The 26237-nt window shown below is 40.0% G+C and overlaps 6 protein-coding genes and 1 pseudogene across 6 annotated transcripts; all 7 read left to right on the top strand.

Annotated features, from left to right (window-relative positions):
* The first annotated feature begins 410 nt into the window (after positions 1 to 410).
* On the top strand, positions 411 to 3152 carry LOC18010283. Its single transcript, XM_024147879.1, has 4 exons — positions 411 to 1506; positions 1783 to 2186; positions 2275 to 2411; positions 3014 to 3152. The coding sequence occupies exons 1-4, from the start codon at positions 411 to 413 to the stop codon at positions 3150 to 3152; spliced, it is 1776 nt and encodes a 591-aa protein (XP_024003647.1).
* A 661-nt stretch (positions 3153 to 3813) lies between these two features.
* On the top strand, positions 3814 to 5611 carry LOC18010265 (transcription termination factor MTERF4, chloroplastic). Its single transcript, XM_024159665.1, has 2 exons — positions 3814 to 5244; positions 5417 to 5611. The coding sequence occupies exons 1-2, from the start codon at positions 4043 to 4045 to the stop codon at positions 5487 to 5489; spliced, it is 1275 nt and encodes a 424-aa protein (XP_024015433.1). The 5' UTR covers positions 3814 to 4042; the 3' UTR covers positions 5490 to 5611.
* Positions 5612 to 6426: 815 nt separating this feature from the next.
* LOC18010241 lies at positions 6427 to 7827 on the top strand (annotated as a pseudogene).
* Positions 7828 to 11374: 3547 nt separating this feature from the next.
* LOC18010240 lies at positions 11375 to 15831 on the top strand. Its single transcript, XM_024161108.1, has 12 exons — positions 11375 to 11540; positions 11682 to 12250; positions 12741 to 13490; positions 13565 to 13672; positions 13747 to 13818; positions 13893 to 14000; positions 14075 to 14107; positions 14414 to 14497; positions 14584 to 14855; positions 14937 to 15021; positions 15207 to 15567; positions 15650 to 15831. The coding sequence occupies exons 1-12, from the start codon at positions 11375 to 11377 to the stop codon at positions 15829 to 15831; spliced, it is 2790 nt and encodes a 929-aa protein (XP_024016876.1).
* A 4775-nt stretch (positions 15832 to 20606) lies between these two features.
* Positions 20607 to 22187, top strand: LOC112090248. Its single transcript, XM_024161104.1, has 2 exons — positions 20607 to 20941; positions 21293 to 22187. Exons 1-2 carry the CDS (start codon positions 20607 to 20609, stop codon positions 22185 to 22187), a joined length of 1230 nt encoding a protein of 409 aa, XP_024016872.1.
* Positions 22188 to 22317: 130 nt separating this feature from the next.
* On the top strand, positions 22318 to 24666 carry LOC18010247. The gene is made up of 2 exons (XM_006391875.2): positions 22318 to 24346; positions 24434 to 24666. Exon 1 carries the CDS (start codon positions 22577 to 22579, stop codon positions 23852 to 23854), a length of 1278 nt encoding a protein of 425 aa, XP_006391937.1. The 5' UTR covers positions 22318 to 22576; the 3' UTR covers positions 23855 to 24346; positions 24434 to 24666.
* LOC112090244 (transcription termination factor MTERF4, chloroplastic-like) lies at positions 24310 to 26124 on the top strand. The gene is made up of 3 exons (XM_024161099.1): positions 24310 to 24327; positions 24434 to 24505; positions 24749 to 26124. Exons 1-3 carry the CDS (start codon positions 24310 to 24312, stop codon positions 26015 to 26017), a joined length of 1359 nt encoding a protein of 452 aa, XP_024016867.1. The 3' UTR covers positions 26018 to 26124.
* The last annotated feature ends 113 nt before the right edge of the window (positions 26125 to 26237 follow it).

The following is a 26237-nucleotide window of genomic DNA, read 5'->3' as shown; positions in this document are numbered from 1 at the left end:
TAACATATTAAACCATATTACTGTACGAAGCTGATTTGTAAATTTACCGGTTTTTCAAAAAAAACTATACACTTGAAAAGAACAAAGTCTCTTAGACTAAATTCTATAGATAATTGTTTGTGAACTGAAAGTCTTGAAGAAACGGATAACTTCAATAAGGTCGAAAACCATTTGGCTAAGAAAAATTGATTCTTGATTTGCGTGGAAAGAACAACATCACAACTACAAAAAAGGAATAAAATTCATCACGTTTTCACGTTATGAATCTAGTAATCAAAAGTAGAAGGACATCTTCTGGAATCAAAGTTTCATATTTATAGGGGACATTTTTTACAGGGTTGATTTTTGTATAACCAACAACTTTAGAAGAACTCTTGAGAAGATAAAATAAAGAGAGACAAGGAGCAACCATGGATTCCGTTGGTGGATTTCGTCGAGAGGAAATAGATGGTAAACAATTTCTGGTATACCATCTAATGCCACAAACACAAAACCTAAGTTTCTCAAGTGAAACAACTAGCCATGATCAGCCTCTTCAACCTCTTTTCTTATGCCCTCATGCACGACAGACAAACGACTATCTTAGACAGAATTCAAACCATTTTCCGCTCAATTCTTCCCCCAAGTACAACATCTCTGCACCAAGATTTGGTCATCATCCTGTACTTCCTTTGTATTGGTGCAACAATAAAGATTTCGATAGCGATGGTGGGTGTGAAGCATGCAATGTCTCAAATTTTGGTACAAACTATTATTTCTGTGAATACCATCAAGTCAAATTCCACAAAGAATGCGTCGAGTCTTCACTTAAAATCAAACATCCTTATCATCCCGAACATTTTCTACAACTTTATTGTGATCGTCGTGACAGAAAAAATAATGAGTATTTATGTTGTGGAGAAACAACGAGATATTTGGTATATTATTGTACCATTTGTCAGGTTTGCATACATCCGATCTGCACGATAAAACCAATACCCTTTGTTATAGACCAACCAAAAAGGCATGACCATTCCCTAACCTTTTTCCCTAGACATACCTCCTTAGTTTGCAATGTTTGTGGATTGTTGAGAAAAAGTTCTCCTACATACGTGTGTCTCATATGCAACTTTGTAGCTCATAAAGATTGTATGTATTCCCCACACATTATCAAGATATCACGTCACCACCATCGTATCTCCTACATTTCTTCTCTTCAATCAAGAGAGTGGTCTTGTGGAGTTTGTCGCCAAAGGGTTAACTGCGATTATGGTGCATATACTTGTGACAAATGTAGTGACTATGTTGTTCATTCAAGATGTGCTCTTGGAAAAAATGTGTGGGATGGAAAAGAACTCGAAGGTGTACCAGAAGAAGATGATATAACACAAGATGCTAAGCCATTCGATATTATATCTGAAGGAGTAATACTTTATTTTCTTCATGAACATCATCTCCGGTTCGAGGTCAACATACTTTACGATGAAAACAAGCTTTGTCAAGCGTGTGTCCTTCCAATCTATGAAGGTAACTTATATTCTTGTATTGAGTGTGAGTTCATCCTCCATGAATTACATCCTCGTAGAATCCAACATGGATTACATCCTCATCCGCTTACATTGAAGAGTGTTAGTAGATATAGGTTGGGTAGTTTCTTCTGCTGGGTTTGTTATCGTATTTGTGGTGGGTTTGTCTATGGTTGTTGCATAGGAGATTGCAAATTCAACTTAGATGTGAGGCGTGCTTTAATCTCAGAGCCGTTTGATTTCAAAGCTCATGAACATCCCTTGTTCCTAACTTTAGATCCAATAAATAAACCCATATGTGAGGTATGCAAAATAGAATGTCAGAAACAAATAAACTGCATCAAATGCAATTTTATTGTATGTTTCAAGTGCGCAACTTTACCATATAAAGCAAGGTATAAGCATGACAAACACTTTCTCACAGTTTTATTTGGTAAAGAAATAAATGAGAATGATTGTTGCGAGATATGTGAATGCGATTTAAACGATACAGTTAGAACAATATTCTATTGGTGTAAGGAGTGTTGCACCATTTTTCATATTAATTGTTTATTTGGTGAATTTCCATATATGAAGCCTGGTCAATCTTACAGACAAAGTGGGAAGGAGTTCCAGATTCTTGGCAAAAGCAAGATTTCTCGACCAATTTGCGATTATTGCAAAAACCGTTGTCAAGACAAAGTATTTAAGGGAGACTATGGCATACTATGTTCTAGAAAATGTTTGATCAGCTCGGGTTGACCTTGATAAAAAAAAAATATATATACAGCTGGAAGCAATGGGATCTGAGAGAGCATTGGTGTTGGAAGTGTTCTTCGCATGTAACAAGAACGAAGAGTTGGCTGCGACTATCTTCTTGATCACATGCATGAGTTTGAGGAATAGCTACTTCAGTAAAGTTACCTTGTTCATCTTTCTTCTTTCTATCTCTTATCATTGGTCCATATGTAGGGCCTTGCCTATGAGAATAGAAAAGAAACATAGCCCCCATTTTTTTAATAAAATTTGAAGGGTCCATTTGATTGATTCATTGCTAAATTTTTTAATACTGTAGTAAAACTTGAGTTTTGTTTACATGAGCAACAAATTGAAAAGTTAACTAAAGTTGAAAAAATGAAAAACCAAAACAATTTCACTTGTAATAGTAAACAGTGACATTTTCTAATGCAAGTTTACCTATTTATCTCATGGAAACATATATATTTCTTCTACGAATTAAGGAATGTGAGACGACTGATGTGTAACTTTGTATCTTTTACTGTTTTTGAAGTTGATTTGCACAAAAAAATATTTGAAATACTAAGGATGGAAAGACGCTTTTGAAGGAAATGGTGAGTCTGAAAAAAAAAAAAAAAAAAAAAATGCTAGATCTTGTTGGTTGATTAATAAAGTTAGCTTAATAGTATCACTTCTTACTTGTCAAGTGATACTATTAAAATGATGACATACACAAATCCTTAGAAATAGTTTGATAATGGCTAACAGTTGTCACTTACTAATCTTTGCAGCAAATTTCAAAATCCCACAGCCATCATGATTGCAAGGACAGCTGTTGCACAGGATGACATAAGTGGTGATGGTACTACTTCCACTGTCATCTTCATTGGTGAGCTCATATTCTGCGGAGTCGGTGAAGAAGAAGACTGAGTTTGTGGTGAAGATGATGAACTGGCCACTAAAGGCTGTGGCTTTGTTTCCTCAGGTACTTTGGATACAGCATGGAGAAGAGGATTATCTTTTATTCACGTCTTTTGATTTTATTTAATGAATGAAAACAGAGAATTCCTTCTTCTTCAAAAAAAAAGAAAACAGAGAATACCACTAAAGTAAGATGCTCAACCACAAGCACATTACTTTTTACTTTTACGAGGAATTATACAATAACAAGACAACTTCATGCACCTACCATATATTTAAGGGGATATGCAAATAATCCTATCAATTTTCTCCACCGGCCAAACAACTCTCTAGCCGAAAATTTGAAGAAAAAAAAATGCATCTCATGATTTGTGTTCCATGCAGAGAATCATGTAAAATTGAGATTCATAACTAGTTTGCAAGTGAATGTAATGCTGTGGTTGGAATTGTCATTGTTTAGGCTTGAATGCAAAATGCAATGGAAAGAATTTATTTTAAAAAAGTTTTGGATGAATAAATAAATAAATTAAAGGGTTGTAAAGAGTTTTGAAGGCCCATTTAAAGGTCTATGCAAATAAATAAATTTGTATTCAGTATCTAGCAAATAAATCCGCTGTAGCACAAAGGTTAATTTCAAGTCATTGAATATCCGGATTCGAAGCCCAATTTTTCATAAACCCTAGTTTCCTTTTTTGTTAAATCCTTTTCTCCTTACCCAAAATTGTGGTTTTGACGAATTTGGGTTTTGCGAGAGAAGAAATGGAGAGCCGAATTCTGGAAAACTGGAACATTCATCGATCTTAACTCGGCACATTAGTAAGTTGGGAGAAAGTTTGAGACTTTATCATGTCGTAATCTCGAATTTGACCCGGTTCTTTCTCTTAATCGCATTTCCTCTAATGTATTCTTCGATACTCTATGGAAGAAGGTCTCTCGTGTTACAGAAATGGCCTAATCTGAGAGGTTCAGTGAAAAATGTATTCTCTGCTTTTCCCAGTTCCTTCTTCTCCGCTAGTGCTGCTGATCTAAGCGCTCCTCAAGATGGTCGAAAAGGGAGCAACTTTACAGTCTCTTACCTCGTTGAGTCACTGGGGTTCACTACGAAACTCGCAGAATCGATCTCGAGGAAAGTCTGGTCCGAGGGAAAGGGTAATCCTGATTCTGTTTTGAGCCTTCTTAGGAGTCATGGGTTCACAGGTCCTCAAATCTCCAGCATCGTTAGCGCTTTCCCAGGATTGCTCATATTAGATGCTGAGAAATGTATTGGTCCCAAGCTTCAGTTTCTTCAGTCCAGAGGAGCTTCAAGCTCTGAGCTCACTGAGATTTTTTCTAAAGTTCCAAAGATCTTGGGTATCAAAAAAGACAAAGCTTTCAGCGTATACTATGATTTCATCAAAGAGGTCATAGAAGCCGATAAGAGCTCCAAGTACGTAAAGTTGTGTCATTCTTCGCCAGAGGGTAGTCAGCAGGAGAACAAACTCAGAAATGTATTGGCGTTGAGGGAATTGGGTGTGCCTCAGAAGCTGTTATTCTCTATGCTCATCTCTAATTTCGGTTCTGTAACTGGAAAAGAAAGATTTGAAGAATCCGTCAAGAAGGTTGTTGACATGGGCATTGATCCGACAACCTTAAAGTTTGTCGATGCTCTACACGCTGTTTACCAAATGAGCGACAAAACGATTGAAGAAAAGGTAAACGTCTATAAAAGTTTTGGCTTTGATGTCGAAGACGTATGGGCAATGTTTAAGAAGTGGCCGAAGTTTCTGATTTACTCGGAGCAAAAGATAGTGGACTCCATTGAAACATTACTAGGCCTTGGGTTCACCAGAGATGAGTCTGCTATGATGTGCAAGCGCTTTCCTCAGTTACTTGGATTATCTGCTGAGTCGGTGGAGAAGAAGACTGAGTTTCTTGTGAAGAAGATGAATTGGCCACTAAAGGCTCTGGTTTTGTTTCCTCCGGTATTTGGATACAGCATGGAGAAGAGGATTGTCCCAAGGTGTAACGTAATCAAAGCTCTCTTGTCCAAAGGATTGCTTGGAAGTGAACTCCCTTCTATGCCGTGTGTCTTGGCATGTACCGATCATGCTTTCTTAAACAAGTACGTGATGAAGCACAATGAAAATGAGCTGGTGCGTGAGTTGATGGCCATCTTCACCCAAAGATCCTGCTTCATAGATCATAAGGCTTGCCAATATCTATGAATTCAAAGCTCCCTTATCTAAGTCTGTACCAAGGTGTAACGTAATCATCAAAGCTCTCTTATCAAACAGGTGTGTGGTGAAGCATGATGATCAGCTGGTGCTTGAGTTGATGGCTATCTTCATCGAACATCGTGTCTCATAGCATAGTAGGCTTGTCAAAGTTGGTATTTTTTTCCCTTTTAGTTTTAGATTCCGGCAGTGGAGGCAATATCAGAGATTTAGATTATGATTCTAAGCTTTTGTGATCTCAGTTTGATCTCCGGATGTGACCGTTTTTTATTTGCAAACTGACTAGGAAAATGACTTGAAGTTGTAACTTTGAATCTTTCTGAGGTAGTTACGTAAAAATGTGGAGATATGGTAATAATGCAAAGTAACAGAGGTTCTTACATGGTTTTTGAATTTAAGGCCTTTAATGAAAAACACTCTCTAAATCTTGATTGATTAGATTGGATGTTTCTTCATATGTACAAAACATGGAGAATCATTATGTTCAGATTTTGTTTGGGAAAAGCAGGGGCTTCTTGTATGTTTCATTGCTCTGTTGGTCCCCAAAAAGTTGACACTTTTGTTTTTGTATGAAGAAGTTTTGTTTGGAATAAAAATGTATTGTTTGGGGACGGCTAATTTGAATACATAAAATTACCTATATCAAAACATCGAAAAACCTCATGCGAGAACCTCTCTTGGTGTTGATGGATTGTAAGAAACGAGTTGTTTTCAATTTTCTTAGTCTTACTGCTAGAGTCATCTTTAGATTGAAAACAGTATGTTCAAATACTGAGTTTAGTACATCGGCATTGATTTAGAATTTTGGGGCTTAAGACGTCTGTTTTTATACATTTACACCTAAACGTAAAATGCTCGTTCAGCCACAAAGCACATATTGCTCATAATCCCTAGTTTCCGTTTTTTTTTCTTAGGGTTTATCCGTTTTTTGTTCTCCTCAGACCTCAGTCCTCACCCAAATTGTGACATTTGCGATTTTGGGTTTCGCGAGAGTCATCGATCTTTTCCTCGGAACATTAGTAAGTTCAGAGAAAGTTTGAAACTTTATCATGTCGTTTTCTCGAATTTGATCCGGGTTAGATCACCTGAATCGTATCGACGCTGCTGCTTGTGTTTTTGAGTTTTTATTTCTCTTAATCGCATTTCATTCTTCGATGATACTCCATGGAAGAAGGTCTCTCGACTTACAGAAATGGCGTCATTTGAGAGGTTCGTTGCAAAATGTATCCTCTGCTTTTTCCAATCCGTTCTCCTCTGGTAGTGTTGCAGAAACTGTGAGACCTAGAGATGATCGAAAAGAGAAGACTTTCACTGTCTCCTACCTCGTTGAGTCACTGGGCAAGGGTAATCCGGGTTCTGTTTTGAGTCTTCTTAAAAGTTATGGTTTCACGGAATCTCAAATCTCCAGCATCGTTAGTAGTTATCCACGGTTGCTTATGTTAGATGCTGAGAAATCCCTCTGTCCCAAGCTTCAGTTTTTGCAGTTTTAACCTCTGAGCTTACTGAGATTGTTTCTAAAGTCCCTAAGATCTTGGGTATCAAAAAGGAGAAAGCTTTCTGCGTATACTATGATTTCATCAAAGAGATTGTAGAAGCGGATAATTCCAAGTTCAAAAAGTTATCTCATTCTTTGCCACAGGGTAGTAAGCAGGAGAATAAGCTTCGAAATATATTGGCTTTGAGGGAATTGGGCATGCCTCAGAAGCTGCTGTTCTCTATGCTCATCTCCTATCACCATGCTTGCTGTGGGAAAGATAGATTTGAAGAATCCCTCAAGAAGATTGTTGACATGGGCTTTGATCCGAGTTTGTCGAGGCACTGAACGCTGTTTACCAAATGAGCGATGAAGCAATAGAAGAAAAAGTAAACGTCTATAAAAGGTTAGGCTTTGATGTGGAAGATGTCTGGGCAATGTTCAAGAAATGGCCAAACATTCTGTCATACTCGGAGCAAAAGATACTGAACTCGGTTGAAACATTTCTAGGCCTAGGATTCAGCAGAGATGAGTCTGCTTTGATTGTGAAGCGCTTTCCTCAGTTGCTTGGATTATCTGCAGAGACGGTGAAGAAGAAGACTGAATTTCTTGTGAAGAAGATGAATTGGCCACTAGAGGTTGTGGTGGCAAACCCTCAGGTAATTGCATACAACTTTGAGAAGAGGACTGCTCCAAGGTGTAACGTAGTCAAAACTCTCATGTCTAAAGGATTCTTGGGAAGTGAGCTCCCTCCATTGTCGTCTGTGTTGTCAATCACCGATGAAGCCTTCTTAAAGAAGGATGTGAAGAAATATGATGACAAAAAGCTGGTTCCTGAGCTTATGGCTATCTTCACCAGCGGTCTTGTTTCATAGATCACAAGGCTTGTCTAGGATTTTGCTTTTCTTTATCAATATCTGCGCTCGAACACAGTATTTTTTGTAAGAACACAAGTATGTTCTTCTCCACATACTTGTATCCTTGCGATTTTGTTGAGTTCCGCAAGTGAATGAAATTTGAGTTCCCTAAATTTGGAGCATCTAGCTATGACCTCACTGAGTTTCTTTCTAAAGTTTCGGAAATCTTTGGAAAGAAAAGGGACAAATCTATCTGCCTCCATTATGGTTTTGTCAAAGACATCATAGAAGACCTTCTGTTTGCAAAAGACCCTGTGTGTATATTGTATAATGAAGAGAGCACACAAGGCAAAGGCAAAGCCTTTTTAATTTGGATCACATTCATACATTTTGTAACTGGCTGTTTCAGCATTGGTGAGATGTTCGTCTAATTGAGTAGAGTTTGATTTTTGAGTTCCCTACGGAAATAAATAAGGTTTTGTTCATATCATTATCTTTTATTCACGTCTTTTGATTTTATTTAATGAATGAAAACAGAGAATTCCTTCTTCAAAAAAAAAGAAAACAGAGAATTCCACTAAAGTAAGATGCTCAACCACAAGCACATTACTTTTTACTTTTACGAGGAATTATACACTTCATGCACTTACCATATATTTTAGGGGATATGCAAATAATTCTATCAATTTTCTCCACCGGCCAAACAACTCTCTAGCCGCAAAATTTGAAGAAAAAAAAATGCATCTCATGATTTGTGTTCCACGCAGAGAATCATGTAAAATTGAGATTCATAACTAGTCTGCAAGTGAATGTAATGCTGTGGTTGGAATTTGTCATTGTTTAGGCTTGAATGCAAAATGCAATGGAAAGAATTTATTTTGTGAATGTAATGCTGTGGTTGTAATTTGTCATTGTTTAGGCTTGAATGCAAAATGCAATGGAAAGAATTTATTTTAAAAAAGTTTTGGATGAAGAAATAAAGAAATTAAGGGAAATTTGGTGTCGTAGCGTAACAACAAGAGCTAATTAGGTGTCGATGAACTAATTTTTTTATGGGGTGGAAAGTACCCAAAACCCCCTCAGTTACATTCTACTCCAGCATATCTTTATAACAATAACGTATACGTGTTTTATGTCTGACATCTTTCTCTTTTATCAGCTTTAATTCAAAATTTTCCATCGGGTCTTTATAGTCAAACTTCGGTCCTTGAAATTCAGTCTGAATTTCAAAACACTACTACCTCACTCAAATCCTCTCTTCTATAATTTCTGTGGTTCTCCATTTTACTTCGCTGACTCCGACATGATAAACCGGAGTTTGATACGGCGAGTCACTTACTTCTCTGAAACTCCGGCAACGATGGACCGATCTTGCGAACCACCGTCTTTTTTTTCCGCAGCGAAGCTTGAAAGGTAAACTGTTAAGCTCTGTTTTGGTGTCGTCTGTTGAATGTTATATGACTTTACTCGCAGATACCGGTATATGTCGTCGTTAATTTCCAGGAGCTAGATTTCTTAATTTTTCGAAGTTAGATCTGTCGTTATTCTTCATATTTTTGGGTTCATAAACGTTTGGTTCCGTAGGCCACTTGTCCTGATTCACAGTTTTTGTTTTTTTTTTTTCAAACGCTTTCCACTACCATTCTCATCCGTCATCCAGATCTGCGTTTTCAGATCTGAATAATTAACCACTAAGTATGTCATTTACATTTTAAGTAGTAAATAAGTGTTTACTGGTGACCATATACTGAGTAGCTTACTATTCTTGCTAGTTATAGGTAACCATATACTGGGTAGCTTAATATTCCTTGCTTTTGTTTTTGAAGGTCTGCGTTGTCCCAAGTACATCCCGATCTGGTACCACTGACAAATGATATTCTTCCTCAGATTCGCGATGCAGCCGTTGATATTTTTAAAAGAGTTGGTAGGAGTTCTACTAAAGACGCTTGCTCTTTTGCTTGTTCATGCAAATTCCTTAGCCAAACAATCAACGAACCATCTGTGATGAGGTTTCTCAACCTTACAGCTTTCGTGAGAAGGCCCAGTTTAGTTCAGAGCTACCCTTCATTCTTTGAGGCGGCGGTGACATCAGGTAATCCACTTGGTATGTATATCCACGGTATGAGCAGAATCACTATGGCTAATGATATCGAAGGTTCTCTAAGGTTTTTCAACCAAGCGTCTAAAGCTGGAGTTCAAACGGCGACCTTAATGATGGCCATATGTGTAACCGCATTAGGTCACTACCCCATAGGCATAGAAATTTTAGACCGTGTTTTTGGTTGGAGAGCAACAATTGAGCATATGACTCAGATTGGTGAGGAAGTTATGGCTTTGATCGACAAAATGGTGGTGCCTGATGCGCATACATCTTTACCCCATATTGCTGTTGATTTCCCCAGTTGCCGTATGAAACACCAGGGCGGATACTGTGAACTCTGCTACCTCTACGGAACCTACCACCTTGTGAAATTCTCTTTAGATCCATAGGTTGGATGTATTCCGTTTTGGACAATCCAAACATTTATCTGTAGTTTGTCACTTCGACTATTTATAATTGCTTGCTTTGTAGTTGAATACTCTTTCTAAATTATATCAGTTGATTTTATATTTAGTGTAATTGGCTATTTCATGTTGTAAAACGGTATCCTCTCTGTTAACATAACCAACGAAATCATTTGCAGCAGTTGTAAGTATTTAAGCAGTTTAATTACTTTATATTGAGATGTAAACTGCTTGGGATGGAAAGGTAACCGTTTTTTTATTTAAAAAAAAACCGCAATAAAATCTCACATTTATAGCCTCTTTTCTCCTCTCACACCTACGATTTTTTTCGCAACTGTCATTTCCCTCTTTCTCTTCCTTGTTCTCTTTCACATTCCCACTCCCTTTTCTTTAACCTAGAAAGACGCTCACACATCGTCGTCTTTTTTGTTTGCGCCGGAAGCGCCGTCCGCCGCTCCGAGTAACGACAACGGTCGCGTGCCAATCCCCATCCGAACCCATCTCTTTCGTGGTTAGTTTTTTTCTCTTGCTTATAGACCAATTTCCATTCTCGTAGATCCCAGCGTCGTCGCCGCCTTCCGTCGCACAACTCCCAATTGAACTGGTCTCTGTTATTCAATATTACGAACTACAAGTATCTAATTACCCTAGTAGTCGTTTATTCGCCAGGTAGCTTGTGTAGGATGAGCCTAATTACCCTATTTTATTTTGGAGATTTTTCGGAAGTACAGATCTATGTTTGGTGCCGCTTCGGTTACATTTTTTTCGAATTGGGCTCTGTTATTTTAAGGTTTACGGTCTACAAGTATCTAATTACCCTAGTATTTGTTTATTCGCCAAATTGCATGTGTAGGGTCAGCCTAATTACCCTGTTCCATTTTGGGGATTTTAGGGATTAGGGATCTATGTTTGGTGCCGCTTGGGTTACATGTTTTTAGATTTTTTATGGGGTTGAATCACTTTTCCAATTACATGTGAACATGAAATTAAAAAGTTTTCGGTTACCAGTAATTCGTTATGGAGTTGAGATACAACCATGGACAATAAGGTCATCCAAATTTTGTATACGGTCTCCCAGTAACCGAATATTTTTATATAGTAGACAAACACTAATAGACGTTTATGTAATACATTTTTCTAATTTTAGTTGTTTCATTGTTTTTTTTTTTCAGCTGATAAGTTATGAGCAGGTTTCCGGATAGAATGTTTGCCTTAGGCAACGAACCGGAAAATAAGAAGGTGAACACCTCCTTTCAGCTAACCTATCTTGACACAATCAGTTTTGCTCTCGAGGAAGACCATATGGAGAAGCTTTCATTGTCTCAGTTTGGAAAACTGATGGAAGCAGGTAACAAGATTGCTTCATCAGTTAGATTTCTTCACTTTATCTTGTCTCGGCAGCTAGTTACGAAGAAAAAAAAAGAGCTTTGGTGTCTATTCGCTGGCCAGCCAATCCATTTTTCTATTAGGGAGTTTGCTATTACGACAGGCCTTGATTGCTCCAAGTTGCCACCTCCGAAAAAGCTCAAAGAAGACCAGGTCAATGCCGAGACTATTGAGTTGTTTGGTTCAGAGAAGAATGCGACTCCTGGATGGATTGCAACAACACTTGCTGGCAGACCATACAAGGACAAAGAGACTAGATTTAAGCTAGCTTGCTTACTTCTTATCGATGGGATTGTATGCCCAACTTCTAGGAATGCAAAGATCAGTGCCGAGCACATTATGATATTGCAGGATGTTGATAAATTCCTGGAATATCCATGGGGTCGGAAATCTTTTGATTTGACCATACACAGCATCAAAACGAGGACGGCAACGACATCTTACCTTTGCCAGCCGACGTGTGCATTTCAGGGGTTTATACATGCATTACAAATGGTTATTTTGGAATGTGCTCCCGCTATTCTCAAGAAGGATCTGAAAGGAAAATCAAGCGAACCTAATTTGGTGGATGAAGACGATGAGGACGACGATACCCCCAGTATACGTCCTGGTTCTATGAAACCCGTAAACATCTCAATGCCGCATGTCAAGTCTCTTGACAAGTCTCAGAAGGTATGATAACCACACCCAGTATAATATTCATATATATATAGGCGGTTACTATTAGTAGATAGTCATTATAACCTAGTATATCAGACATACAAGAACTCTAACTAAACTTATTGATAGTCACTTATAAATAGACATTTTGCATAGACATTTTGCATGCTCTAACTAAACTTATTGATAGTCACTTATAAATAGACATTTTGCATAGTAACTGACTACTCCTACTATTTCTAGCTGTTATTGATCTAAGAAGTACTGTATAGTTTGTCAAAATAGACATTTTGCATAATACCATGACGTACTTGATAGTCAATTATAAATAGACAGTTGTCAAAGTAACCGACTACTCTAACTATTTCAAGCTGGTAGTTGATCTAAGATGTACTGTCCAGTTTGTCAAAACGATACATGCTCTAACATAACATATTTGATAGTCAACTACAAATAGACATATTTGAAAGTAACTGACTACTACTAATATTCCAATTTTCAGGTGGCTGTGAAATCAATTTTGCTGGACGACGAGAATATTTTGGATGATACCGACTTGGACCTGGATGATGATGTCCCAGACAAAAGTGTTGACAACTTGATCGCCGCAATCAACGACGGGGTTAAGTTTTCAAGGAAAACTTGGATTGGTGGTGAAAACGCAGGCGTTCATCTAAAGAATCCTAAGGCACCATCTTCATCCTCCCGGAATACACCTTCGGACGGGAAGTTCGATTCTGCTTCGGCTGCGACTATTGATAAGGTTCTAGATGCCATTTCCGTCATCGAATCCGAGATAAAAAGCCTTCGCGCATATTTCGGTGATCTCTGTACCGAAGTCTCTACCGCTCTGTCCACTTTTAAGCAACAACACCAGACTTTACCAGGGGCTTCATCGGTAGTCAAGCCACCTTCTCAAACAAAGACTAAGAAGAGGGTTAAATCAATTCCAATTCGCAAAAAGCATGTTAGGTTCCAACAGATTTCTTCTTCTGAGGAGACTAAGTCATCAGATTCATCTGAAGGTGATGACAGTGATAAGGTAACCAAAAACAAGGAATCGGCCAGTTCTTCTACTGATGGCGACGTTGCTGCCCAAGAAGACAGTGTAGAGGACGAATGCGAGGGATCTCGTGATGCTGGAGACCATGAAAGCCAACCGCATCTTGGCGCTGATGATGTCCAAGATGATGCAACACTCGCGCAAAATCAAATTGCTTCAGTGCTTTCTGATTTATCCGCAACTGTCCAAGTAAGTAGCCAACTAGTAATAGTTATATACGTCAAAATAGTCATATACTTATGCTAGATAAACCTGTTTTGCAGGTCAATGTAGATCCTTCCGAGAACCAGCCATTTGATCAAGTCAGTGAACCAAGCCGTGTGAACCCAGTTCATTCATCCGTTAACCATGCCAAGGAAGTCACGGATCAGGTATGTCTATACTTTTCATATATTGTAAACATAGTCGACTTTTCGATAATTGTCTACTTTTCCTCACAATATAGCAAATGGGAGACGACGGCCAAGCAAAAGATCAAATTGCTTCTGTGTTTTCTGATTTATCCGCAACTGTCCAAGTAAATAGCCAACTATTAATAGTTATATACGTAAACATAGTCATATACTTATGATAGAAAAGCCTGTTTTGCAGGTCAATGTAGATCCTTCCGAGAACCAGCCATTTGATCAAGTCAGTGAACCAAGCCGTGTGAACCCAGTTCATTCAACCGTTAACCATGCCAAGGAAGTCACGGATCAGGTATGTCTTTACTTTTCATTTATTGTAAACATAGTCGACTTCTCGATAATTGCCTACTTTTCTTCACAATATAGCAAATGGGAGACGACGGCCAAGCAGAAGATCAGGTTCGTCTAGCTAGTTGTCTACTTTACCTAAATAGAGAGTAGTAGTATAGTATATGATGTTTCGATATATACTAGAGTTCTTGGAGGAGCCCCCAAACCCCTACGAAGTAAACTTTGTTCACGCATCCGTCGAATCTCACTGTCAACAAGCACCTGTTGTGGCAACCGAGCAAACAGACGTCAACAAAGATGCCCCCCCTAAGGAGGTATTTACAGATATGCTAATTAATTACTATTTTCCTCACAAAGTCTCCTACTATTTTCCTCACAAAGTCTCCTACTTTTTATGTACATACTGTTTTGCAGGACACTCCGGAAGATGCCTTGGCTGCTGTCAAAGAGAACCAAGTTATTGCCCCGCCCGACCCTCGAGTCTCATCCCACGAGCAGGTTTGAATTAATAGTCGTCTATTTTTATAAATTAGTCAACTAAGAATATGCAGTGCATCACCAACTTTTTCAAACACAAAATGTAGGTGTTGGGCGATATTGATCCTCCTGGTTGGTCTCTTGGTCTCACACAGGAAGAGAAGAATATGGCTCAAACCTCGAAGAAGGGTGAAGAAGCACAGCTACCTACTCGTAAGAGTAAACGACTACCCGTGCCTTCAACACAGATGTCCGACTTTGTAGTCCCTCAACCTAAGCGTGTTAAGAAGAATGTGAACCCATTACAGCTGTCTCACTTCTTTCCAACACCCAAATTTGAACAAGTAATTCTCCTCCAAAATAGGATGAAGGACAATCGGTGAGTGACATATTATTGGTTGCTTTGCTTATGTTGTTGATAGTAAGTGTTAAATTCCCCAATATTTACCGCTTTTTATAGGAATTTGCCAAGATGGGATGGCGTAACCCTCTCTGTGAACATCTTGAAAGAGATCGTGGACTTAAAATTCCCGATTTCAGTTGTGGTAAACACCTTCCCAATAATTGTCTACTCTCACTTTTTAGTATACGACTACTAATTTGTGTTTCATGTCTATGATAGTCCATCGACAGCATCATTAGGTTATTGCGTCATCAATTGTCGGAACTGAACGACGATTAATGCACTTACGATTTCGTTGAGTACACGTTTCTTCATGGCATCATTCAGCTCCATCAGCAGTTTACCAATCCCTCTAAAAAGAAACTTGTCGCACTCCCATCTGGTTCAGCTGCGTATGTGAAAGCGAGGCGCTCATGGTACACACAGGTCGCTCGCATTTATTGCCCCTACCAAGTCGACGACAGATACTGGGTGGGCCTATGCATCGATTTTGAGAGCCACGATATTTACGTACTGAATGTCTTTGCAACCCTAAAAGAGCTGAAACTCAAGACAAGCGTCGCACCACTCGCGCAGTCTCTACCACATTTCATCAGGAGAGTCGCTTACAATTCAGAGATGAAAGCCGACGATCTCACGCCATTCACAATAAAAATTGTGAAACCAATCTTCCAAACCTCGATATCTGGTATTCCTACTTACACTTGGTCATCAGATATGTCCTAATCGACTACCTAGTAATCATTTACCTTTATTAATGTTAAACTCAGGTCATCTCGGTGTGCTGGCACTTATGGCTCTTCAATTGCACGCTGCGAATATGTCTCTAGACATTGTTGTTGCTGATGACATCGTACGGGATGCATCTCTGAAGTTTGCTTATGATCTACTCTGTTTACTCGAGCCGCCGTCTCTTTCCGACGTCGTCATTCCACAGGACCCTACTAATTGATCCTTTACCCACTCTGTTTTTTTAGTTTGCATGGATTTGAACCCCTTTGAACTACTCGTTGTATGATACTATTATGTTATCTATCGCTATATGAATTTGTGTTTGTCAACCTATTATAACGTTGTGTTGTTCCAATTGTCCTAATTAAGAAATATTTGTAGTCGACTTTTTATTACATTGTAGCTGTCGTCTTCATTACCACATCGTACCGAGTCTGGAAGAAAATAAACCGTTACCCATAAAACTACATACACCATATCCAAATGAATCTTAACTGAAGAGATTCAAGATACATTGCTGACTTATAAAACTCTTTAGACTACAAGAATAACGAATAAATATCTATCAATATTTGCCACATTGAAATCATTATAGTAAACTTTACATTACATTTCAGCTAACGGCTTGTTGATCAATCGCAAGGTGTCAAATAGTAAAGATTAAACAACTACCCATCGTCAACTATCCCATATTGACTACTCGACGCAGTGTAAGTTTAACGTCTACGATGAGTGCCCTAGTAGTAATCAACTACAGGTAGACAGCTTCTACTACAGATAAACTGATAAAACAACCAGATGAAACATATTTAAGAACACTCAAACTCCAAATAACATCTTATATGATACCAAATCCAAGCATAACAAAACATGTAGGGGAGACCCAAAAGTAATTGAGGCATTACAAACCAAAACGCAATATCTAGATAACATATTTCTAGGATGCATAGTAGCAAAAAAGCTTCAAATAAGGAGGAGCTAAGACTTTACATAAAATGTAGTCCCCTAACTTCCATTTTTGAAGTGCATCATACCCGATTCCCCCTGCCTCATCTCCCATTCATCTCTGCCATTTTTCTTACCTTTCATGCAGCGGAAGCTTGCATGACGCTTTGTTGTGACCCTTTCCAAGACACCTGCTGCAAATTCTCGCCGCCTTCCTCGAACGCCTCTGTTTAATGTGGAGAATAAATAATAGACAGTTATCTACTGTAGTCACTAACCAATAATCGTTTACAAGTAGTTACATATTATGTTAATAATAAATACCTTCAGTTCTCCTCGTGATGGGATCCTTGTTTTCCTTGGACGACCTGGTGGTCGGCGCATTAACGGTGGAAGTAGTTCTGTGCCTCCAGAATTTACAGGAGTTGGTACCGGATGGAAAGCTCCCTCGTAAAGGGATCTCCGGTACCTTGTGCTGTACACCTCTCCAACGAGCTTCTCAAGCTCAAGTGTGCTGAATGAACTAGCTGCCATTGCATGTCCGCACGGGATGAGAAGCATCTGAAACTCCCTGCAGCTGCATTTCTTCAAAACAAGGTTCACTTCGAATCTGTCCCCATGTCTGTTGTAAACTTCGTACTCATCCTCTCCGACAACAACCACCTACAAGTAAACATAGTTTTTTATAAGTAGACGATTATTGGTAGTTAAATATCAACAGACACTTGTATTGGACTATTTTAACCTTCAGCTCTGTGCTATCGTGAAAGTTTTCGTCCATCATGTCACGCACTTTCGGATTGATAGGGTATTGTTGTGCGGCAGCTGCAGCTTTCCTCCTTACAAACCAGCTGATAAGACTCATCCTAATGGCCTCAAGCATTGAGATTAGTGGAAACTCACAACACTCTTTCAAGACTTTGTTAAGGGACTCGGCCACATTTGTTGTCATTACATTGTACCGCTTGCCGAAACAGTACGCCCGAGTCTAGTGTGGCAATCCCAGATCCACTAAGTATTTTGCACAGTTTGGACTCACGTTCTGCAAATCGGCAAAGATCTGCTGAAACTCGTACACGGTATAAGCTTTAGCAGCTCGAACCATCAATCCTTGCAGCCGGCTTTCCTTAAAACGCGTGGTGATGTTTCTTGCGAGATGCACAAGGCAAGCACCATGGCCTGCATCTGGGTACACCTAAAACAACACAAGCCAAGCCATACATAAATAACCAACTATATATACTTACCTACTATCAAAAAGTACTAGGTTGCAAATAGTTGACTAAGATTATACCTTTCTGAGTCCTGAGTATATGCTGCCGTGCCGGTCCGAAACAAACATAACATCTCGGTCATTGGGAATGATTGTTTTTAAGCAATTGAAAAACCATTCATAAGAAGCATCATTCTCACTGTCCACAACCGCATATGCAATTGGGTAGATCTGAAAGTTCTCATCTTGGGCGCTGACACATATGAGACAACCCCCATATCTGCCTACCAGATGTGTCCTTGCACTTATACATAGATAATTACAGGTATACTCAAGTAGTCAACTATGGAAGTAGTCAATCATTTGTAGTCAACAACTTACCATCAATTATCACCACTGGTCTTAAGTATGGTAGTCCAGCAATAGATGCAGCAAAAAAGATGAATAGGTACTTGAACCTTTGACAACCATTTCTATCCACCCCAAATTCTGTTTTGCAAACTGTCCCTGGGTTAGAGCTTTGCAGATTCTCTAAATAGGAAGGGAGCAATGCGAAACTTCCAGACACTGATCCAAACGCTCTTTCCAATGCCAATTCCCTGCATCTCCAAGCCTTCCAATATGAAATGTTGACCTACATTCAAATAGTATACACAAACTCATACAACCAATTACTTTCACTAGATAGTGAACTACAAATAGTAGTTTACCGAAGACCAAATACCTGGAACTCCTGAAGCATTATTCGCTGAATTTCGATAGGACCGGGCCCTTTCTGTCCTGCCACAAATCTTGTTTGAATGAGCTCACCAATCACTTGTGTTGTGGCCTGTTTGTGATATTTCCGGCGGTCTTCAATAGGACATGTGTGTTTCAGCTTGGCCTTCTTAATTTGGAAGTTCCCTGTCGCATCCATGATGGAAGCGTATACCCGCCATGGACATGTTGGATTAATGCAAAGGAACTCCATGTAATTCGGTGTTGATCGTGGTTTCCTAAAGTGGAATTTTCTGTTTATGGCGTGAATAGCCAACTTTGTTTCTGAAGATTCTGCCAACAAAAATACCATCACCTTCATAGCGCATGTCTCTCAATGCACCGTCTATCCCTGCCCACCAAATTTAGGTCAAATACGTTACTACTATCCTACTATCCTGGTAAATAACTACTATAATAAACATTTACCAGTAGTCAACTACATACCATCATCAGAAACTTCATCGACAACCGGTGGAGCATCTCTTCCAAACATCGCCGGAAACTCTTCTGTCTCAGAGAAAACACCATTAATCGTCTCGTCCGCGAAACTGTTCCTGCTTGAATGGCGGCTACATTCTCCCTTTTCGTAAACCGGCATTTTAGCCTTGCCTTTCCCACGATCCTTTCTCGCCGGATTGATTTCCTCCTCTGGGTCCTCCATCCCATCATATTCCCCGTTGTCACTGTTACCCAGATCGGATTCCTCGAAACACTTCTCAAACTCCGGCTCCTCGCCAGCAGCCAACTCGTCCACCTTCTCACATCCCTCTCCTTCGGAGGACTCTGCCAAAAGTAACACACTACCCAGTAAACAATCTTACCTAATATAGTTACCTACCTAATAGTGAACTATTTTATGACATATATGACTAACATTTGGGACTACCTGACTACTAACTGACCGACTACTATGTACTACATACCGTTGTTGTTTGCGACATTTTCCTCCGTTTGGTTGTTAACCACCAAAGGTGAGTCATTTCGTTCAGGAATCGCCACACCTTCATCCGAATCGCCTTCTGTTGTGACGCACAGGTTCAGCTGGTCGATATCTGCCCTCATCTCCACAAAAAGAGCCACTTTATCGTCGGAAGACATCAAAACCGGTGGCGCGTCGCGACCGTCGTCCATCAGCATGTATGACGGCCACTGGAAGGTCAGAGTTACGCCCACATCTTCCTTGATATCCATTTTCTCTTTCACGAGCTTCACTACCTCACGAAATGTCATCCTCGCGCTAAGGAATACCGCTTTGGTATTCCCAGTCCGTTCCGTTAAGAAAGTCCACACGCCGTTGCTCTGTTCGAACCATTTTCCTTTCACCAACAACACCATTTGTCTTCCTGCCATCTACAACAACAAGACCAATGTTCAATAAGTATGTAACTACAAATAAAAAGTAGTCACATTAGTGGCGTACAAGTAGTCGTACCTTTCGATCACAAATAAGTAGACAAACCCTAGGTAAATTGTTTACTAGCGGCGGATTATGTGAGTTGTTATCTTCCTCTCTATTTATTTGATGGTCCTGAGGGTCCCCTCCCTAAACCTATCCGTACAACTCTTACTAAACGACAACTTATTTTGGGGATAAAGTTAACGTTGTTAGTGTTAAAAAGGGAAGGTAGCGTCTGCGAATTGGCAAGCTCGTGTGGTCCCTGTCCCGCTCAGAAAAAGTGTTGTCTACTTTTAGGGAGCAAGGGGTATACTGTAATTTCCCTTCTCCTTTTTTGGTTACTTCTGTTACCAACTTAATTGACTGCAAAGCTCTGTCCTTCGCCTAATTTGCGCTCGCAGAAGTAATATTGGTGCAAATCATCCATAAATTAAAGGGTTGTAAAGAGTTTTGAAGGCCCATTTAAAGGTCTATGCAAATAAATAAATTTGTACAGTATCTAGCAAATAAATCTGCTGTAGCACAAAGGTTAATTTCAAGTCATTGAATATCCGGGTTCCTTCTTCCCAAAGGGGTGACAGACAAACTGAGTAGTGCCATAGCTAACTTTTGGTGGAGCTCGAAACAAAATAGTTGTGGTATCCATTGGATTGCTTGGGATAAGATTTGTATCCCCCAGGATATGGGAGGACTGGGATTTAGGGATCTAAAAGATTTTAACCTAGCACTGCTTGCTAAGCAGCTATGGAGACTCATCCAATACCCGTCTTCACTTCTGGCACGTGTGCTAAGAGGACGATATTACCGACAATCGGATCCACTAGAGGACCGAAAAATCTACTCACCATCTTATGGATGGAGGAGTATGATGGCGGCCAAGCCGTATCTCCAAATGGGAATCAGGAAGACAATTGGATCAGGACTTAACACAAGAGCCTGGAGTGAGCCGTGGATCCCCGATGAAAGAGCTCGACCCCCAAGAGCTGCCCCTCAGATCGGTTTTCAGGAACCAGGAATGTTAGTTTACCATCTTATCGATTAAGATACAAAGCAATGGGATGAACCTCTCCTCCGTCTTCTATTCCAACCTGAGGATGTCTCCCTTATCCTTGGGCTGAGACCTAGCCGGAACCGGACCCTTGATGGATATGCGTGGAACCATACTAAATCGGGGATATACTCGGTCAAATCAGGTTATGAGTTGATTAGGAGAACGAAGTTGGCTCAAAATTTGAATATCGTCGCAGAACCAAGTATCAAAGCCCTTCTTAGCTTCCTTTGGAAGATTCGGGCACCTGGAAAGATGAAGCATATGATGTGGCAAGCCTTATCAGGTTGTATTGCTACTTGTCAAAATTTGACCTATAGGCATATGGGATCGGATAAACAGTGCCCCCGCTGTGGGAACCCTGAAGAATCTATTAACCACCTCCTGTTTTTATGTCCCCCGGGCTTACAAGTCTGGGCGTTATCGGACTTTCCGTCCCTTCCGGGTCTCTTCCCGAGCACTTCTATTTATCAAAATATGAGTTTCCTCTTTTGGAATACAAAAGAGTTATGCATGATAGATCCACAAAAGGATTTTTATCCTTGGATTCTGTGGTATATTTGGAAAGCGAGGAATGACAAGATCTTTGACGGGAAAGAAACCTCCCCCGTAGACACTTTGATCCACGCCAAGATTGAAGCGGAAAGCTGGAAGACTGCAAACGAGCCGAAAGACGTTGAAGAGGCTGCATTATCGCCTTCCCCCAGTCCTTCGCTCCGGACCTCTCCTCTAGATGACCAGCGGTTCCCAACTTGCCAGGTGGATGCATCCTGGATAGGTAATAGTCTGGTTAGTGGTCTTGGATGGAGCCTAAAGGAGGAAGAGAGTGGTGAAGTCTTTGGACTTCAAGGCTGCCGTCGAAGTCTCTCAGCTCTTCACGCCGAGCTGGAAAGCCTCCTGTGGGCTATGTCATGTCTGATAGATAGAGGGGTCTTATATGTGCATTTTCAGTCCGACTGTTTGGACTTGATAAGTATGACAGAATCGCCATCGGACTGGCCATCCTTCTTATCAGAGTTAGAAGTCTTCCAAAACCTCCGAGGAAACTTCGGGATCTTCACTCTCTCCCACATTCCTAGAATTTTGAATACTCGAGCGGATACTCTAGCAAAAGGAGCTCGAGCGAAAGGCATTATCTTTTTCCAAATCATTCATAACGAGCCAATGACGGGAAGTTTTTCGAATCAACCTTTAAATTGGCCAATTGTGATGTAATAGTGGGTAGTGGAAAAAAAAAAAAAAAAAAAAAGAATATCCGGGTTCCAAGCCCGGCAGCTGAATAATTTTTAATTTTGTACGAAAACAGATAGTCAACCGAGCCAAATTTCTCATAAACCCTAGTTTCCTTATTTGTTAATTCCTTTTCTCCTCACCCAAAATTGTGGTTTTGAGTTTTGACGATTTTGGGTTTAGCGAGAGAAGAAATGGAGAGCCGAATTCTCGAAAACTGGAACATATATCGATCTTTCCTCGGAACATTAGTAAGTTCGGAGAAAGTTCGAAACTTTATCATGTCGTTTTCTCGAATTTGACCCGGTTAGATCGCCTGAAACATATCGACGCTGTTGCTTGTGTTCTTCTTTTTCTAAATCGCATTTCCTCTAATGTATTCTTCGATACTCTATGGAAGAAGATCTCTCGTGTTACAGAAATGGCCTAATCTGAGAGGTTCAGTGCAAAATGTATTCTCTGCTTTTTCCAGTTCCTTCTTCTCCTCTAGTGCTGCTGATGTAAGCGCTCCTCAAGATGGTCGAAAAGGGAGCAACTTTACAGTCTCTTACCTCGTTGAGTCACTGGGGTTCACTACGAAACTCGCAGAATCGATCTCGAGGAAAGTCTGGTCCGAGGGAAAGGGAGATCCAGATTCTGTATTGAGCCTTCTTAGGAGTCATGGGTTCACAGGTCCTCAAATCTCTAGCATCATTAGGGCTTTCCCAGGATTGCTCATATTAGATGCTGAGAAATCTATTGGTCCCAAGCTTCAGTTTCTTCAGTCCAGAGGAGCTTCAAGCTCTGAGCTCACTGAGATTCTTTCTAAAGTCCCTAAGATCTTGGCACTGAGATGGGAGAAAGCAATCTGCAAACACTACGATTTCGTCAAAAACATCATAAATGCGGATCAGAGTTCCAAAGGATACGAAAAGTCTTGTCAGTCTTCTATGCCACAAGCTAATAAACTCAGAAATGTATTGGTTTTGAAAGAGCTTGGTGTGCCTCAGAAGCTGTTGTTCTCTATGCTCATCTCCGATACACATGTCTGCTGTGGGAAAGAAAGATTTGAAGAATCCGTCAAGAAGGTTGTTGACATGGGCATTGATCCGACAACCTTAAAGTTTGTCGATGCTCTACACGCTGTTTACCAAATGAGCGACAAAACGATTGAAGAAAAGGTAAACGTCTATAAAAGTTTTGGCTTTGATGTCGAAGACGTATGGGCAATGTTTAAGAAGTGGCCGAAGTTTCTGATTTACTCGGAGCAAAAGATAGTGGACTCCATTGAAACATTACTAGGCCTTGGGTTCACCAGAGATGAGTTTGTGATGATGTGCAAGCGCTTTCCTCAGTTACTTGGATGTTCCTCAGAGACATTGTTGAAGAAGACTGAGTTTGTGGTGAAGAAGATGAACTGGCCACTAAAGGCCGTGGCTTCAACACCTGCAGTACTTGGATACAGCATGGAGAAGAGGATTGTACCAAGGTGTAACGTAATTAAAGCTCTCATGTCCAAAGGATTGCTTGGAAAGGGAAGTGAACTTCCTTCAATGTCGTATGTCTTGGCGATTACCGATCAAGCCTTCTTAAACAAGTATGTGAAGAAGCATGATGATAAAGAGCTGGTGTCTGAGCTTATGGCTATCTTGACCAGAGGTCGTGTTTCATAGATAAAAAGGCTTGTCAAGGATTTTGCTTTTCTTTATCTATATCACTAAAATTCGTTTTTTTTTTTCTTCTGTTCGTCTCCACATACTTAGATTCTTGCGACTTGGTTGAGTTCCGCAAGTGAATGAGATTTGAGTTGGATCCTATGAAAGATACAACACCCATCAGTCTTTTGTTCTTACCCGCTCATTAGCAAGTTTGTAGATATTTTGGGATTTGCGATTTGTCTTTCTCGAATTGAATCAAAATATTGACTTTTTGTCAAAGCGAGTCTGCTTTTTCTAGTTCGTTCTTCTCTACTAGGTCTGCTCTAATACGAGGTCCTGTCAGTGTTGAAGAAGCATGGTTCATGGTTGAGCTCCATCTTGTTTACGTTCTGTTTTCATGGTTTTGCTTTTGGCAACTTCTTGCAACATATCTTAGTTGCAGTTTCGATAGCATCGCATATTCTTAACAAATGGCTTGTATCCATCAGGTCACTGCAGCAAGTGCAGGTTAAAATTTATCTACAGTGAACTCACAAGTTAAACTTTTCATTTGATTGTGATCAATTTTTCTGATGCCTTTCTTCTACTTGCAAGTTCTTTTTCGAGGAAGAAGCAGAGGGAAATGGCAGCTTCATGACCCCAAGAGGCTTTGGGCGAAGGACAATGGTATGGAAAATGCTGAGAGCAGAACCGGCAAAAGATCGATGAAAAAGATAGCAACGCCAATAAATTGAAGCACTTGCAGAGGAAAATCGTAGGATCTCAAAATGTGTATGCCAAGAAAGTTGTTGGAAACTTTGTAATTGTGCACCAAATCTCTACAGGTTCCATGAAATTTATAAACAGGATTAATCCCGTTTCAATCATACTTCTTGTTTGTAGAGATAACGTTTGAGATCACTGAGATAGTTTGCATATTTTTGTTTTTTTCCTCCTATTGGTGATTTGAGAATTTCAGTGAACTTTTTGCAAAATGGGTTCTCTGCTTTTTCCAGTTTCTTCTCCTCTGCAAGTGCTGCTGCTGATGTGAGCCCTCCTCAAGATGGTCGAAAAGAGAAGACTTTCACTGTCTCATACCTCGTTGAGTCACTGGGTTTCACTGGAAAACTCGCAGAATCGATCTCAAGGAAAGCCAGCTCCGAGGGCAAGGGAGATTCAGATTCTGTTCTGAATCTTTTGACTAGTAATGGGCTCACGGATTCTCAGATCTCTGACATCGTTAGAGCTTACCCACGATTGTTCATATTGGATGCTGAGAAATTACTTGCTCCAAAGCTTCAGTTTTTACAGTCCAGAGGAGCTTCGACCTTTGAGCTCACTGAGATCCTTTCAAAATTTCCTCATATCTTGGGAATGAGATGGCAGAAAGCTATCAGCAGATACTATGATTTCATCAAAGAGATTGTAGAAGCGGATAAGAGTTCCAAGTTCGAAAAGTTATCTCATTCTTTGCCACAGGGTAGTCAGCAGGAGAATATCATCAGAAATGTATTGGCTTTGAGAGAAATTGGTGTGCCTCAGAAGCTGTTGTTCTCTTTGCTCGTCTCTAGTTTCCAGACTGTATCTGGAAAAGAAAGATTTGAAGAATCGCTCAAGAAGTTTGTTGGGTTGGGTTTTGATCCTACCACGCCAAAGTTTGTCCAAGCTCTGCGTGTTGTTTATCAAATGAGCGAGAAGACGATAGAAGAAAAACTCCAAGTCCATGAAAGGTTAGGCTTTGCTGTGGGAGATGTATGGGAAATTTTCAAGAAGAATCCATCCTTTCTGGCACTCTCTGAGAAGAATATATTGAACTCCATGGAAACATTTCTAAGCCTAGGATTCACCAGAGATGAGTTCACGATGATGGTCAAGCGCTATCCTCCCTGCATCGGATTATCCGCAGAGACTGTGAAGAAGAAGACTGAGTTTGTGGTGGAGAAGATGAATTGGTCACTAAAGGCACTGGTTTTGTTTCCTCCGGTATTTGGATACAGCTTGGAGAAGAGGATTGTCCCAAGGTGTAACGTGATCAAAGCTCTCATGTCCAAAGGGTTGCTCGGAAGTAAGCTCCCTCCATTGCCGTCTGTGTTGGCGATTACCAATGAAGCCTTCGTTCTCAAGTATGTGAAGAAACATGATGACAAAGAGCTGGTGCTTGAGCTTTTGGCTATCTTCACAAGAGGTCGTGTTTCATAGATCACAATGCTTGTCAAGGATTTTGCTTTTCTTTATGAAATGAAAAACCTCAATACTAGACTTTTGTAGTCTCAATTTGATCTGAACCGTTTTTCTCTATATCCTTAAAACTGTAATTTTGAATCTCTTTTCCTTTATCTTATTGAGGAAAAGAGATTTCTTTGTTTTTGATTTCTTTGTGACCATTGAAGTTTAAAACCGAGAAGTGAGGATATTGGTT

The sequence above is a fragment of the Eutrema salsugineum genome, unplaced genomic scaffold (genome assembly GCF_000478725.1).
Source record: "Eutrema salsugineum unplaced genomic scaffold, Eutsalg1_0 scaffold_8, whole genome shotgun sequence".
Lineage (NCBI taxonomy): Eukaryota > Viridiplantae > Streptophyta > Magnoliopsida > Brassicales > Brassicaceae > Eutrema > Eutrema salsugineum.
The sequence above is the reverse complement of the archived record's forward strand: the minus strand, read 5'-3'. Positions and strand labels throughout refer to the sequence as shown.